The sequence below is a fragment of the Stegastes partitus genome, unplaced genomic scaffold (genome assembly GCF_000690725.1).
Source record: "Stegastes partitus isolate 25-593 unplaced genomic scaffold, Stegastes_partitus-1.0.2 Scaffold239, whole genome shotgun sequence".
Lineage (NCBI taxonomy): Eukaryota > Metazoa > Chordata > Actinopteri > Pomacentridae > Stegastes > Stegastes partitus.
Genome location: NW_007577970.1, coordinates 470,569 through 487,002, shown reverse-complemented (window position 1 = coordinate 487,002; position 16,434 = coordinate 470,569). Strand labels below are relative to the sequence as shown.

General features: G+C 40.0%; 1 protein-coding gene across 1 annotated transcript in view; it reads left to right on the top strand.

Moving 5' to 3' along the window:
* msraa (methionine sulfoxide reductase Aa) overlaps positions 1-16,434 on the top strand; it is a 48,534-nt gene that overhangs the window by 21,658 nt on the left and 10,442 nt on the right. The window contains exons 2-5 of the mRNA XM_008281620.1: positions 1,147-1,215; positions 2,777-2,896; positions 9,459-9,563; positions 10,886-10,992. Of these exons, the coding sequence (XP_008279842.1) occupies positions 1,147-1,215; positions 2,777-2,896; positions 9,459-9,563; positions 10,886-10,992 (401 nt within the window). The remainder of the gene's footprint in view (positions 1-1,146; positions 1,216-2,776; positions 2,897-9,458; positions 9,564-10,885; positions 10,993-16,434) is intronic.

The window sequence follows — 16,434 nt, the reverse complement described above, 5'->3', positions numbered from 1 at the left end:
GGGAAGCTTAAGTTAGAAGGACTGTAATGGGACTGAAGGTGAAGAGGTGCAGTCATTTCCTCCACAAGACCCAATCAACACAGGAGATGACTGCGGCTCCAAACCTTCTTCCCTCACAACACGGAGGAAGATGAGAAAGATTTCTGTCGGGATGAAAGGCTGCTCGTGTAATCAGGCAAATAAGGGCGATGCACAGACTCACTTTCAGATGATGTGTGCGTGTGTTTTATGTGTGGTTGTGCAAGTTGAAACAATCAGCTTATTGCAGAATGTAAAACTCAAAGTGATAATCATAGATGATTTTGTGTGTGCGTGCGTGTGTGTGTGTGTGTGTGTGTGTGTGTGTGTGTGTGTGTGTGTGGTGTTGCTGATTGGTTGGCAGTATCCATCTGGCTGCTTTTGTCTATAGGCATGCTGCCCCTCATAACAATTATGTGACCACGCATGAAGACAGAGTGTGTGTGTGTGTGTGTGTGTGTGTAAGAAGGGGGAGGAGGGGATCCAGATGTTTAGTTCATTCTCATTCTCCTCCATCATCACATTTATTTTAATCCGTCTCCCTCCCCCACAGCATTGTACAGCGAGCCATCTGCACACACACACACACACGCAGCCTGGGGCATGCTAACGCTAATGCGTGTTAGCTCAACCAGGTGGCTGGATGGCCTCGAATGGGTCCTCGTGCACCTCTGGCTCTGTGTTGATTGGAGTGAATGCAGCTGCTATGAAATTATGCAGAGCTGCTCACCACTGTTTAAGTGGGTCACTGTGTGTGTGTGAGTGTGTGTGTGTGCTTCTTAGGTGAATTCGCTGCTGTATTTTGGTGCAGTCTTGGTAAAAGTGAGTTGTTGAGTTTCACCGAACTCTTATACAATTAAAACAACGGTTCAGTATTGGCTGCTATTTTCAGATGAAGTCAGAATGAACACAGAGTTACACAGCGGTCTTGCTGCTGAGCTGCTTCCTTTACTGGGTCAGCTCAGAAACAGCATTCAATGATACATTAACATGTTGGGAAATAAATTCCAGTGGTACAAATCTAATGAATGAACCCTCATAGTCTGCTGGTAACAAAATAACTGAAGCAGAAAAGAGAGAGCCAGTCTGCAGCCTCGATCTTAACTGTGTTTTCTCTTTCCTGTGCAGCCAAGCATGACGTGAATGGAAACAGGACTGTTCCACCTTTTCCAGAGGACACAGAGATGGTCATGTTTGGTGAGTGTCTAGTGCTCAAAATACATATCAGGAAATGAAGGCTGCTTAATCACTGCAGGTACGACCTTAAACTAAAATCACACCACACCATATGATAAAACATGATTTAAATGTGTGCCGATTTTCTACTCTGTAGTATATTGTACATCATAACAACTTTGACATTCATGCCACTCATTTTACACAAAGATTAGCTCACATATTTTGTCCCATTTCCACAAATTGATGTAAGTCCTACATGTCCTCAGTTTTCAACTCAAAGCACTGCAACAGTGGTCCATTTCACCATGAATGTAGAGCCCCTGCTCTGAACCTTGCTCTTTACACACCGTTTCAGTGTTGCTTTAAAAGCAGCAGAGTTGCTGGTCCAGCCCACTTCAGGAAGAAGACTCTCTCTTTGTTCTGTGATTGAGAGTGCAGAGCTAAACCACAGCTGAAACAGATGAGAGTGTGAGACAACGGCTGTGTCTGAAATCATCCCCATACCCTCTACAGTGCACTACATAGGGTGTTCATCATTTTGTAGTGTTGTCTGAATGTTAAGTTAGAAATGTTACACCTTATATAGTGCATTGAAAATATCCCACAATGCACCATGAAAGTATAGTACAGCTGATGGTCACTAACCGAGCAATATGGACCATCATGCAAGACACGAACAAGATGAATGACAGCACGAAAACTTGTCATTAAATGTAAGTCATTTCCCGTTTATGTTTTGTTAAATTTTATTTTACCCATTTCTTAGATGTGCAATAAACTGAATTTGACATGTTTGCACCACGCTGCTATGGCACAAATCACGACGTAATTAATAGACTGAGTACTGTCTGCAATGTTAGTTTGCCGAGATGCTCCCTACATAGTTCACTATACAGTGAGTAGCGAGTGAATGATTTCGGACACAACCAAGAACTTTCTATCACTTCTAACTTCCTCTCTGTGTGTGATCATTTTACAAAGAAATATCACTTTTTAAAAAAATCACATTTCGATGTGTATTTATTTGTTTATCTTTTTCTTTCCTTTATATTTCTTCATTTAATTATTTCTGTATTTCTAGATGTGTGTGTTAATTGTATGCGTGGTGATAACCTCAGTGTAAAGCCAGACTGGTCAGCTGTGCCAACCAACCAAACAAGTCTTATCAAAGCTACATCACATAATAATGTGAGCCTTTTTTAACTACACACAATAGCTTTGAGTGAAATTAGGACCTTCTAACTTATTGGCGTAACAGGCATAGAAATACATGACTAAATAAATGAATAAATGTAGACATCCATAGAAAAATAAATACATGTAAAAATAGAAAATGTATTATTTAGTCAGTAATACTTCAGACTTTTTTCTTGTGCATATAAACCATGCTGCCATACTGCATCTAATTTTTTTCAGGTTTTATTCGCAAATGCTCACATTAAGGTTAAGCATATGAAAAGCTATAAACTTTTCTGTGTTTTTCTCTTTCAGCACAAAGTAAAGAGGAAGTAAGCTGAATAAATACCCCCACATGTAAGGATATGTTTGATTATCATAGATCTGGTTCCCTCTCTCGCAGGTATGGGCTGTTTCTGGGGAGCAGAGAGGAAGTTTTGGAGACAAAAAGGAGTTTATTCCACCCAAGTGGGCTACGCTGGAGGGTACACTCCTAACCCCACCTACAGGGAAGTTTGCACAGGTAAGCTAAGTCTATCAACACGTACACACACATAGTGTACGGGGCAGTGTGTTGTCTACTGAGAGTCAATAAATTGTGGAAAACAAGACACACATAAACAGAAGAGTGAATCATTTCCCCCAGGCCCTATTATACTGGGGCATGGATAAGGCTGCTATTGATGCCTGACCACTCTGAGCAGGGACTATTTTTGTGTTTGTGTGTGTATCTGTGTGTGATGTGTGTCCAGACCTCCCAGTGATTCCTCCAGTTTGCCAGTACAGAGTGAATCCATCATTAGACCTGCATCCCCACCTGTCTCTTTCACTTTCTAGCTTGGCTTCATCCTCTCAAACGGTCACATTGATGTGGTGCAGAAAAGTTTAGACGATGAGAAAAGCCGAAAGCAATACTGAGAAAAATACAACAAATTTGAAGAATTACATATCAGGAAAGGAATAAATGCCACAAACAAGAGTTAGATTAAATGTAGGGAAATTAGGCCTTTTCTTTCTTTCTTTTTTTTTTTTTTTTTAATAACGAAAAGCTCAACATTTGTTTGTTCAGAGAATCAGTGTTTGCTCTGAGTCAAAGGCTGATAATATGTGGACTAAACCAAAGCTGCATGCTAATCTCATGGGGGATGGGCCACATTTTTAGCATAACACAGAAATATAAATGAAACTCAAAAACAATAGACTAGGGTTGTGCCCAAAGTCATTTGGTAAACAAAATAGGTAATAAGAGCATCGAAATCTTGGTCTATTATTATGAAGTCATTATTATTTTAATATGATTTAATGTAGCAGAAACATGAATAACTTTAAGTACCCTACAACTCTTCAAACTGGTATTTAGAAACTGTTTTATAGGCTAAAAGGCGAACTGAGATATTGATAATAAAGATGTATGTTAGTTGTACTATTGTGTATAAATGCTACATCCAGTGAACATGCTGTAGTCAGTTTTCTTTCACTTCTGTTGAGTGACGTTTCAGTAAAACTGGTTAAAACACTGCATGAATACATTTGAAATGCTTGAAGAGGGTAAAACACGATATCCTGGTGATGGAGTATTGTCAACAGAGGGTAAACTCATGTTTGGTTTTGGCGTTATGGTTGAGTATATATCAAACACAATGTAGCCTCGCTCTTAAACACACCCTGCTTTATTGTCGTTTTTACTCTAAATGGGACCATAATTTACGAAGTGAATATCTTTTTGTATTCAAAAAGTCTTAAAACTAGCAGCTGAGACCATAAACTTAATAGGTTAACGTTTACCTAGGTGATAAATCAGGTAAGAAATAGAAACATTTTCTCATAGATGTCTATATAATTGGATTTTTTTTCAACTGGATGAGTCTCCCCCTGCTGGCTGTGAGAAAGAATGCAGGCTCAAGACACTTCTACATTGGCTTTGCTTTCCACACCCAGAGGCTACATCCATCTTTTATATATAGTTTATGGTTCCAACTGCAAGAACCGCACCTGTACAACCTGCTTCTGCACTGTTTTCTGGGTGCAGGGCAGATATCTCTGAGCAGTGCTAAAATGATACTGATTTATTCAGCTCACCCAACAACGTAAAATTTCCATATTAACTACTATTCATCGTTGCTTTGCTGCATTCTGAGTTAATGTCGCGGTTGAAGCAGTCCTATCGTACACTGCAATAGAAACAGAAAGACTAAAAGGGCCGATAACAGATCGGTGTAAACATTCTTGGCACATCAGTGTTCCGCAGAGAAAAGTTGCCTTATGCTAAACAAATACTCATGGACTGCGTTTGTATTCTACACTCAAACAAATCTTGGACATTTTTGATGTTCCGTGCTGTTGTTTTGCTTCTTTCCACTTGTAGTCAGAACAACAGTTGTTGACGCTATTCTTCAAATAAGAAGTCACGATTTGATCATGTGAAATCTGACACAGACAGATCCTGGGAATTTACATATGAATTGCTAATTTGTTGTGCATCATATTCGTGCACTCCTGCATCACTTTATTTAATGTAGATGTAGTATGGTGGTGATCCTGAACAGGCCCGCTGAGGAAGAGATCCTGTTTAAACACTAACTATGCTCTCACTGTTTCTAAAACAAAAACAACTGATGTGAACCAGGTTTGAACTGCTGGATGTGTTTTTTAATTAGCACTGTATCTTGGCAGACTATTGAACGAGGGCACTTGGCTAAATGAAGTGCTCCTCACACCTTCACATCTTCAGGAGAGACACATGGAGGAAAAAAAAAGAGAAAAGATTGATCTGAATATTCATTGTTGGTTAAATATTTACAGTCAGATCAGCGTAGGTTCAAAATGTGATGATTATATTAGCATATTTTTCTCTTTTTGAGATAGAGCACCTGTGTTACTGGATTTAAAAACACTCCCACACTGTTCATTATTTTTCTCATTTGCAGTCCTTGTTTCTGTGTCTCACGCTCGCAGTGTTCATCATTATTTGTTTTCAAAGCCGTCTTCCTCTACAGTCAGAGGAATGTATGGTAATTCTTACTGTTTAAAGCTGTACGAGCTGCGATGAAGGTGAGGGCGTTGGCTCACGAAACATCTGGTAGCGCTCGCACGTTCAAACAGAAAGATAAACGAAGCTGCTCCAATAGTTTATTAGTGGCCGTCAATCAGGCATGCATGATTTGTTTCTAGCGTTTAACGAAGAGGATTGAATTAATACAGTAGATTATTATAAACTATTACTGACTTTTAGGTCCACCTTCAGACTTAACAAATAATCATTTGACTACTTCAGGAAATATCCATCCATCCATTATCTATACACCGCTTAATCCTCACTAGGGTCATGGGGGGCTGGAGTCTATCCCAGCTGACTTAGGGTGAAGGCAGGGGACACCTTGGACAGGTCACCAGTCTATCACAGGGCTACACTTAGAGACAGACAACCAAGCACGCTCACATTCACACCTACGGACAAATTAGAATCACCAATTAACCTCAGCATGTGTTTGTACTGGGCTGCAAGGTGGTGCAGTTGGTAGCACTGTTGCCTCGCAGCAAGAAGGTTGCCGGTTCGCGTGCCGGTGGGGGCACCGGAATCTTTCTGCGTGGAGTTTGCATGTTCTCCCCGTGCAGCGTGGGTTCTCTCCGGGTTCTCCGGCTTCCTCCCACACAGTCCAAAAACATGTTGAGGTTAATTGGTGATTCTAAATTGTCCGTAGGTGTGAATGTGAGTGTGCTGGTTGTCTGTCTCTAAGTGTGGCCCTGTGATAGACTGGTGACCTGTCCAGGGTGTCCCCTGCCTTCACCCTAAGTCGGCTGGGATAGGCTCCAGCCCCCCGCGACCCTAATGAGGATTAAGCGGAGTATAGAAAATGGATGGATGGATGTGTTTGGACTGTGTGGGAGAAAGCTGGAGAACCCGGAGAGAACCCACACTGCACGGGGAGAACATGCAAACTCCATGCAGAAAGATCCTGGGTGTCTGAACCGGGACACGAACCGGCGACCTTCTTGCTGCGAGGCAACGGTGCTAACCACTGAACCACCTTGCAGCCCTAGTTCAGGAAATATAATTAACATCATTCAAATTGTTAGGGTGAGAAGTTATTTCAGTTTGCTTGTAAATTTAGTACATAAGCCAAAAGCATTTTTTCTTGAAAATATAGACTTCAAGTACATTGATGTTATAAAAGTCAGTCCAATGGGTATGTTGTGTACGGCTGCCATCATAAATACCTTTGAATAAAATGAGTCTGTGTCATGTAAAAAGTGGCATAATGTTCACTGGACTCTTATTGAACCAGATCTGCTTCCAAGTTGTTAAACTACCTGGACCTATTTAGCTGTGTGACCAACAATCTTTCATTGTCTGTTTAGTTAGTCTTTTGTCCCCTTTAGTTTCTGGTGTTTGGGCATCGGCAAACAAATAAAGAAGCCGACGTGTTGCATAAATGTGTGATAAATCGGCAACGCTGTTAAAAAAAAAAAAGTCCAAACACAGCTGCAAAAAGCAATATTTGCAGAAGGAACAAGTCCTTTTGTTGAATGTGTCTCTTTAACACGTTAAATTAAACGTTTTTTTTATGAACTTTGGGCCTTAGCCTGCCACTGCTATTACACTGTCCTCTGTGACCTATGTGTTTCGACATTGTGCTGAATGAAATGAAAAGTCTCTACCAAACAAACTACACATCGAGATTGAGTAAGGGGATTGAAAGGGTTGGGATTGTATGTATTTTGCAGCATCTACAGTAGGAACTAGCTTGTGAACATTTAGCCAGCAGAGAGACTCTGATACTGTACTTTGTTCTGTAGATGGTAGACACCAAAACAGAGCTTGAAAGAGAATTACACATGCAGCCACTGGACTCACAAACATCAGGTGGCCAAAAACACAACAATGCAAATGTTGCTTAGTGCATATGCAACTGCTTGTGAACACATATTCACAACTGGTTTCACTGCCATCTGATGCCCAGTAAAGGCACTTTATTCTGCTAATGAAATAAGTGAGTTTTGTAGAAAACATGGCAAAAAAGAGGCTATTTTAGGTTCAAGTTCCAGTATAAATTTATCAAGAAACAAATTTCAGTGCTTCTCAAGATCCTGACATTTGCACGGTGAACTATCAAACACACACACTTGATTGTTTACTCTGCAATAGCGGCAGATTATAAGATCATTTTGCTGCTAAATGTACATTACGTGAACAGCTGAAGCTTGATTTTTTTTTTTTTTTTTTTTAGTTCTGGTTCCAACCACTACTGTATTTTCTCCTCCTGTCCAAGATGAATTTATTCCTGCGAGATTGGCCTGGTGAGACATTAATTTAATATCAACCGCTGCTTTGTCTCTGTTCGGCAATATCGGCCGTAGGATTCCATAACTCCTGATATTAAAAAAGTAATAAGACAGAGAGAGACATAGGAGTGGAGGTAGAATAAGAGACGGGAGGAAGATGAGGTGTCACGTAATAGGTCACAGTCATTACCAGCACCAGCTGCTGTTTGACTGTCTGCAGGAGGGATCGTTTGTGCTGGTTGAATGCTAAAATCTGCTTCGGACCTATATGGGCCTTTCAAGGACAGCAGCTGCATTTGGTGCTTTTCAGGTGTAAATTCAATCCTGGTATGAAAAAAAATAAATATTCGGCAGATCCGTCAGTCATTAGTGAGCAAGTGGACCATCATTTTTTTAAACTGGTGTTTCGTCAATGTCTGCTGCAAGAATCCAAACTCATAATAATAATAATAAAAAAGTGTTAAGTACATCAAAAAGTGTTAATGAAGAAGACCCTGTGGTACACTCAAGAGTTCTGGAGCAAGTGGAGTCAAGAGTGTTCTGTCAGTGGTTGGTTCCAAAGTCAAGAATAAACCATTCAGCTCAATATTGAAGCCGGTATGATTAAGGCTTCTTGTGAAAATAATACTGGAAGACAACTGAGCAACTTCAACTGATGCTGAAGACCATGTGATTCGGTTAAAAGGCCCGCTAAGTGGAGCTTTACTTAAGATTGTTATGTTAACAGCTGTTTCCAGGACAAAGTATGAACTAAAAAAACAGATAAGTCATGGTCCTTTTACTTGCTTGCTCTGGAGCTTTTGACTCTATTGGATGGTCTTCATCAACAACTGGAGTTGCTCAGTTGTCATTAAATCATATTTTCAGGAGGTCATCATTGGGAATTTCAGAAGAACTAATTTCACTTTCAATATTAGGAGTTATGGATTCCTGGACAGATATTGGCGAACAGCAATTACAAAGCAGTCTTAGGTCAATACATAGTCTTCATTAGTACATCAGAACTTATTTAAGGGATACTTTCTTTTTTTATCAGGTGGATGGATTCTTATGGAAGGTACTGATTAAACAGTTAACCAAAAAAAATTTAATGTCAAAGTCCACTTACTCACTTGTTTTGAGCTTTTAACTGTACTGCATGGTCTTCATGAGCAGGCGCAGTTGCCCAGTTGTCATTCAGTAACAGTTTCATAAGACTACTCATCCGTACTGGCTTCAAAGTGGACAGTTTATTCTTTACTTTGGAAACAGCCATTGATAGAACTGACTTAAGGTCCACTGATTATTTGGAGCGTAACAAACGCTGAGATGATGAAGACCACATGATGAATTGAAGGTCTGCAAGGCTCTCAGGTTGTCAATGGGATGACTTTATAATCATTTTCATGCGGTGTTACATACATATTATACTTGAGATTAGGGGGTAGGATTAAATACGTTTTTACTTCTTCCTACTCCTTTTCGAGCATGTCAGTGATGATGAATACATTTTCTTTTCTTTTTTCTCTTGGTTGATTTAATTTCATTTTCTTTTTCTTATTTACCTTTATTCATTATTAATTACTATTATCTTTTGTTTTGTTGATTTCACTGTTTTATGTTCGAAATAAAGATTACAACAACAACTACTACTTTAATAAGAATTTCTTCATGAAAACATGCCAAAACTGATTTTTAAAAAAAATTATTTTTTTTTTTTTTAATAATAGAAAAAAGTTTCTTGACCAAGAATTTATTTGACCAGAAGGACTTATCACTGGACCTCTCGGTTGCCTCTGTGACTCATGGATGTTGTTTTGCAGGCATGACAGGACACACTGAGGTGGTGCGAGTTGTTTTCCATCCAGAAAAGATCAGCTTGGCGGATCTCCTCAAGGTCTTCTGGGAAAGCCATGACCCGACCCAAGGTACAACATCACCCACATACACACCCACGAAGGAGAACATTTTATTGATAAAGAAAATAAAAATGTGTTTTTAAAAAATGTTGTTGTTGTTTTTTTTTTTTTTTTTAAAGTTGTAATTCTATCCTTGCTGATCCTTGGGCATAGCAGAAGAAGCCTCGATGAAGTAACAGCCTAAGTGCCAAACATTTCATTCTTTTTCCTCCTTCAGCTATAATATTTATTTTTCTTAGAGGTTTTTAAAATGTACGTTTTCTCACTTTACCACTACTGTTTGATTACAAGTTTTTCTGGCAAAACTTGTGATCTTTTTTTAAAGGCTAATTTTCTCCATCTAAATGCATTTTAACAATACAACCGTCCCTCATACAACCGTAAACACATCTGTTTTGATGTGTAAATAAAGAATGTGTGTTTTTAGTGGTAAAAGTGTGTCCCATTCAGGTTTATTAGAAGGTCTTGTGTAGACTCCTAAAAACTGCAGGGATGAAACCTACTTTGAAGAAACAGACTGACCCAGAACCAAAAAAAAAAAAAAGAAAAAGACACAGTGTGACGTCTTAAGTAGGTGTGTGTCCTCAGCAGAACAAGAAGACTTTTAACATAAGAGTCTTACATGTAATTATATTATGTCATTTACATTGTAATTGCCTTATTAGCTTTATCAGCACTTTAAAAACTCTATCAATTGTTCCAGATTTTAATCAACTGAGGGTATAAAGCTTATTATACTGTATGATTATACAAGTATTTCGACAGGGCAGTCTTGCCTGCATAAGTAAATAATGAGAGTAAATGTGCGAAAGACGTTTGGTTGGTAGTGATTTGCTAAAAAAGAAAATTAACAAGACATTGTGCCACCCCACAATTGTTCCAGTGTGGCTAATCCTATAAAAATTGTCTGACGGGTAGAAGTACGGCTGATGAGGATGCTGTTTTGTTTTGGGTGGCACAAGTTTAAATGTCTTCAAAGTCACGAGGGACCATAAGTGACTGCACCTGCGCTGGATTGACGGGCTGACCGACACACGTTGTCGTCCGCAGAAACCTTTGCGCTCATCAAACATGGCTGTTGACAGGCTGACAAGCTGACAGTGAAAGGATGAAAGGATGCACGATGAAATGATCAAATCAGTCAAAAACAGCAATCAGTTCCGCCAAGACAGACGAGTCATATTTTTGGAAATGCTGTCAGCTGTTGTTTTCAAATGATGTGATGTTCCCTCTGCCAAGAACTGAGGATGCAGGCGCTTCACTGAAATCCTCAAATCTTGATTTTTGCAATTTGTGTGTGTGTGTGTGTGTGTGTGTGTGTGTGTGTTCAGGGATGCGTCAGGGGAACGATGTTGGGACGACGTACCGCTCTGCCATCTACACCTACACACAGCAGCAGCTTGAGGAAGCTTTGGCCTCCAAAGATCAATACCAGAAGGTACACAAATCCATCAGTCACTCATCGCTATGAGGGGGTTATTTGTTTTTGTGTTTGTGCATGTAAACATCATAGCGTGACTGCAGAAACTGGGCTAAACCCTTATCCTAGCTCTGAGAAAACCAAATATGCTAACTGGAAAAACTGGGATACAGTTGCATGGAGATGTTGATCCATTCAAATTTATAGCAGACAGATTGCAGAAGGTCTGTTTCCCTACATGTGCAGAGAAAAAAAAATCATGCGGGTAGTCACAGTCAGATGGTTACAGGAAAGGCAAGTTAGCCATTTTAAAAGTGACGGTTTGCAAACTGCACACATAGCACGCGGTAGCTGTTATAGTGAACGTTATATCACAAATATGATCATTAGCAGAATGAACCTCTTCATTGGCACATCAATGTAAACACTCTCTGTTCATTCCCCTCCTTCTTCTGTCCTTTTCCACCTTCGTCTCTGACTCCACTTCCCAGCATCCTCCTGTGCTCCTCAATCTTTTTTTTTTTCTTACGGTCTGTATCAGAAACACTCAGACGCCTTTGACTACAGCCCATGAATACTGAAAACATAATGGATCTGTCTGTGTGTGCACGCAGCATTCACCACCTATGTCCATATGCTTTTAAAGTCAGCACACACACACAAAAGATGTTCACACGCTGCCTTTCTCAAACTCTCTCCTGCTGAGGCTTCTCCAACCGCCATCCCACCAAAGGGCTTGTTGCCATGGAAACTGACGAGGAAGAGGTTACTCTATTCTACTCTGTTCTATTCTCGTGTAGTCTGGTCTTCATTAGAGTCCCTTTTCTCTCCCGTTCTTCACCCCGTTTGCCCTTCTTTTTCATTCTAACACCTTTTCTCTTTCAGAGGATTTTGTCTCGAAATCAAGTGGATTTTCAGTCGACTGTATTGTGGCTGTTTTCTCTGAAGAACTGGAGTCATTGGGTTGTAACAATGGTTTTGTAATGCTGTGGCTTTTTATGTATAGCATGAATAGCAAACAAACTCATCCAGCGGGAAAGAGCAGTGATAATGTGGCAGCAGTAATTAGCAGCAGTAAAGACAGCGAGAGAGCCGAGTGGAGGGGAGCGTGGAGAATAAGGGCAGTGGAGGATTGAAAAAGTTAAGTAACGATCATGTCAAGATTTGTTGTGTCACTAAAATGTACTGAAGTTAAATTCTTGAAGAGAAGGGAGAAGGTCAGTCTCTTATCAGAGGACATGCTTGTGCTGATTTTCTCAGGCAGCTCGTTTCCTAAAACCATCTCAAGTTTAAGATAATCGTAGAAAAAAAACATCTCATTTCATGAATGTTTCAGGGCACAGAGCATAAACTGAAGATGTAGTTTGTAAGTGCGTTTAGCTGGAAACCAGACTAGGAGACTGTGCATTAGCAGATTCTTATGCCTCTGCAGACCCGGGGCAGTGTATTTTTGAGATGTCCGCTCGTATCATTCTTGTGAGCTCAATATCTCATGAAGGCGTTTCTTCAAATTTGGCACAAATGCTCAGTAGACCTCAGCAAAAACACTGATTAGATTCTGGTGGTCAGAGGTCACTGTGGCCTCGTGTCCATCCCAATCTTGTGAACGCAATGTATCAGGAATGCCTGGAAGGAATTTCTACATTAATGCCGCAAATGTTGACTTGGACTCAATAAAGAACTGATTAGATTTCGGAGGTCAAAGTTCCTCCAAGGTCCCTCATGAAGTCACACATTTTTAGCCATAACAAATTCATAAACTAATTAGGACAAAGTCTCACTTAAATCTCCAAAAGGATAAAATTATGAAGTGATGACATTTTGTATCCATTAGGTCAAGATCAGCTTCACGGTGACTTCATTAAGTTTGACAGAAACACTTTTCTCATCTTTATTTAACACAACAACTCAGGAACAGAAGAGAAGATTGTGACCATATTTCACATTTGGTCAGATCTTAGGCCCACCTTTCAAATTCCTTCAATTTTTTTTTACTACATTATTATATTTTATGGACAAACCCAGATGTAAACTTCAACTCCACTGAACTCATATTGAGCATCCACTGTCTTTAGAGGCTATAAAAACAATACAGCAAATACTGTAGAAAAGTAACTAAATGAGAACGACAACTCGACAAACTTCATACTCAAGAAATCTCCATATTCTAAAAGTAGATTGCCAACAAAAACAATAAATATATTCTTGCTCATGTGAGGTTTAACATTACAGACACACTTTTGATGCGATTGTTTTTGGTGATCCTTCACTGGGCCTACAATTTCATATGTCAAAAATAAATATCAAAAACTATCAGATTCACCTCAAGTCGTCTCCAGAGAATTAACTGCTGTGACATTATAGTGTTACTTTTACTGTGAGTTAAGAAAAGCATATCTTAAGTCAAAGAAAAATGTGATTTGACAAGAAGAACACGTGCGAGTTGAAGATGTTTGAACTTTTGGCAAAAATGCAGAACTTCATAGACATACAGAGACAAGAGACAAAAAGGAGAGGGACTGGTGAGACATAAGAGAAACACCTGGGGTTTCACTCACTGGTTTTCCAAAAGAAAAGTTTGGAAAAGTAATAAAATGATTTGCAGAAACACTGAGTCACCATAACATTGTGTCTTTTTATAGTGAATGTAGGTCAAGAAACAAGCAAGACGGCAAACCTTCTATCGTTTACCGGAAGGCCTTTAACATCTTATTACAAATATTTGCTGCTCCATGAGCCAGTTATGGATGATGCACAGACATCGACAACAAGTATGCTCGAAAAACCTTTCCTAATTTTGTAGTTTTGTCCCTTTTAACTACGAGACATCTATTGATGACTGCCATGGGTTACTTAAGGTTCTGGTATTTTCTGTTTGCCAACAAGAGCCAACTTTTTTGCCACGTTTATTTTTGATGGAAATGCTCAAAATTACGTTGCAAGTGACAATATTTGGGGCTGAAAATGCAGCGAAAGATGAAGCTCCAAACAACTGCAGTTCCTCGAATGACCACTTGAGGCTGGTTCAAAAACTCAGTCAATCCTCATAAACCCCCGTGATTAAAATAAACGACTTTACACTAGAAATAATCATGTTTACAGCTTAATACAAAAAACAGTTTTGGTCTCTACAGCTAATTTCTCTGCTCGTGACAATTGTACCGAGGGTGAATCTTTATGCAACTCACCTTTTTAAATTGCATTCAGGCTTAAAGTTATGCATAATTAAGGGTGTGGCTACTTTATGCAAGAAGAAGTACATGCTCCGTCTCTACTTCACTCATCGTCCACCTCTGATTTTTGGATTAACCAGGCGTTAGGTGCTGCTAAGATGTCATCACGCTGAGCCTAAAAACTGCTCTGAAGGAAACCTGTGGGTGACATAACAGAGGGTTCGACCATCTTCATATTCAGCTGCTGGAATCGTCCCTTCAGAGGCTTAGCTGACACGTAATTACTTCATCTAGCTACTTTATTGCTACCATGTACAGCCATATTGACTCAAGTGAGGCAATGTGGTGCAAAAATGCCAACATTTCCTCTTACACACAACATGTAGTGGGCCATGATGCAACAGACTGACTGCGGTGACATGGGTTGAGCAAGTGTGTTGACAGTGTCCAGAGTTCTTCCTGCAGACATTTTTTTCTATTTTCCGCTGGTAAAGTAACCTTTTTGCATAACTGTTGAATAGCAAACATTTTATTCTCTGAGTGAATCTTAATGCTTTTATTCCTGCTAATAAAAAGGATGCCCTGAATACCTTTGCATACCTTCTCTTAAGGCCGAGAGACGGCGGCGGAGTTTGTCTCGCAAAGCGGTTATGTGTGTGTCCCATTCTGGAGGTAACCTTGTTAGGTCCAGACGCTTTGTTTTTATTTATAATGGTCATAGATGGATAAATACAGACAGTTTCTTTTTCTCTGTAGCCTGTTTTTTTTTTTTTTTTTGTGCTATACAGAGAGACAGTTGATGGATAGGTTCCCTTCATCTAACCACCACGTCTCCATCAAAATCTCTCATAGGTTTTGTTTCCTCTCTCATTTTTTTTCTCACCAGATTGGCTCCCCCACCCCCTCCCATCTGTGTGTGTGTGTGTGTGTACGTGTATGTGTGTGTGTGTGTGTGTGTGTGCGAGCAGTTGGCCTATAGCAAACACACTCCATGCCAAACCATCTGGGCCTTAAATCTGTCCTCCGCAAAAATCGCTTTAGTTGCAAAACTAACGCACACACTCGTATACATACGCAGAGCGTCAGGGTTTGTTCGGATGAGATATTTATTTAAATGCCCATAACAATATCATATTTGGGTTGACTCCTCCGTAGCTTACATAAAACAGCCACTTCTTTAAATTTGAGCATTTCCCCACCAGAAAAAAAAAGGAAAATGTGAATAATTTAGTATTTTTTTCCCTCTTTAGTTGAGAGCAGAAGCATCATTTTCCTGCATTAACTCCTTGCATTAACTTGGCACACATTCGTACCGTGCCGTCTTTAAAATATTGATGAATTTGTGCTCCCAAAAATGTTGCTGAAGTCTTTGTCTCTGCATCCGCGGCGGCTGCAGCTGCTCGTGCCAGCCAGCGACCCACTTTCTACTCCCTTTTTTTTTTTTTTTTCGAAACAAACTGAAAATGTAAAATGCATCACAAGCACAGAGGATTTTCCCAGGACATGCCTACACCAGACGCCTCCTGAATTTTTATTAATGTATAGTCTTGAGCCTGAATGCTCTCAGCACAGCCACATGTTACATACGGAGGCATATGAAAGATCGGGAACGGTGACATGCGAGCGGAAAAAGAGATAAAGTTTAGGCCGCGGGTGGCGATAAAGAGAGATAGGAGGGTAAAGAAAAAAAAAAAAAGAGTGTGGTTAATTTGGTGTCAGGGTATTGACTATGTTCGCTTCGCCGCCTGGCTTGATTGTATTGTTCACACAGAGAGTGATTGGGGAATTTGGTGTGTGTGTGTGTGTGTGTGAGGTACAACAGCACTGCAGAAAATTACCTTGCAGGCGGCTGGTGGTTGTCTGCAGCATGAAAGGAGCCTCCCCTTTCTTTTCTTGCCTCCTACCCATCATTAGGGTGTGCACTGCGTCTAAAATGGCAGGTGGAAGTGGTAACTGTGTGTGAGTGCGTGCGCGTGTGTGCCTGCATGCTCGCTTTATGTAATAACGTGTGCTCGGTCTGTGGGTGCAAGCATGGGTGCTGAAGCAGTGTGTACTCATTGTTCTGGCACCCCTTTCTCTCTCGATACACATCTCTGGCTACATTTTCTTTTCATGAACATTCATATATCCACTTCTAAACACAAAACAGCTGCTTTTCTTTCCTTTTTTTCTCTCTTTTCTCTGCCTTTCTTCTTTGTCTATGAAATCCCTCTCCAGTGCTTTTAACATGCCAGCTTCACCTTTTTTTTTTTTTTTTCCCATTACATTTTTTTCATTCCTCTCTCTG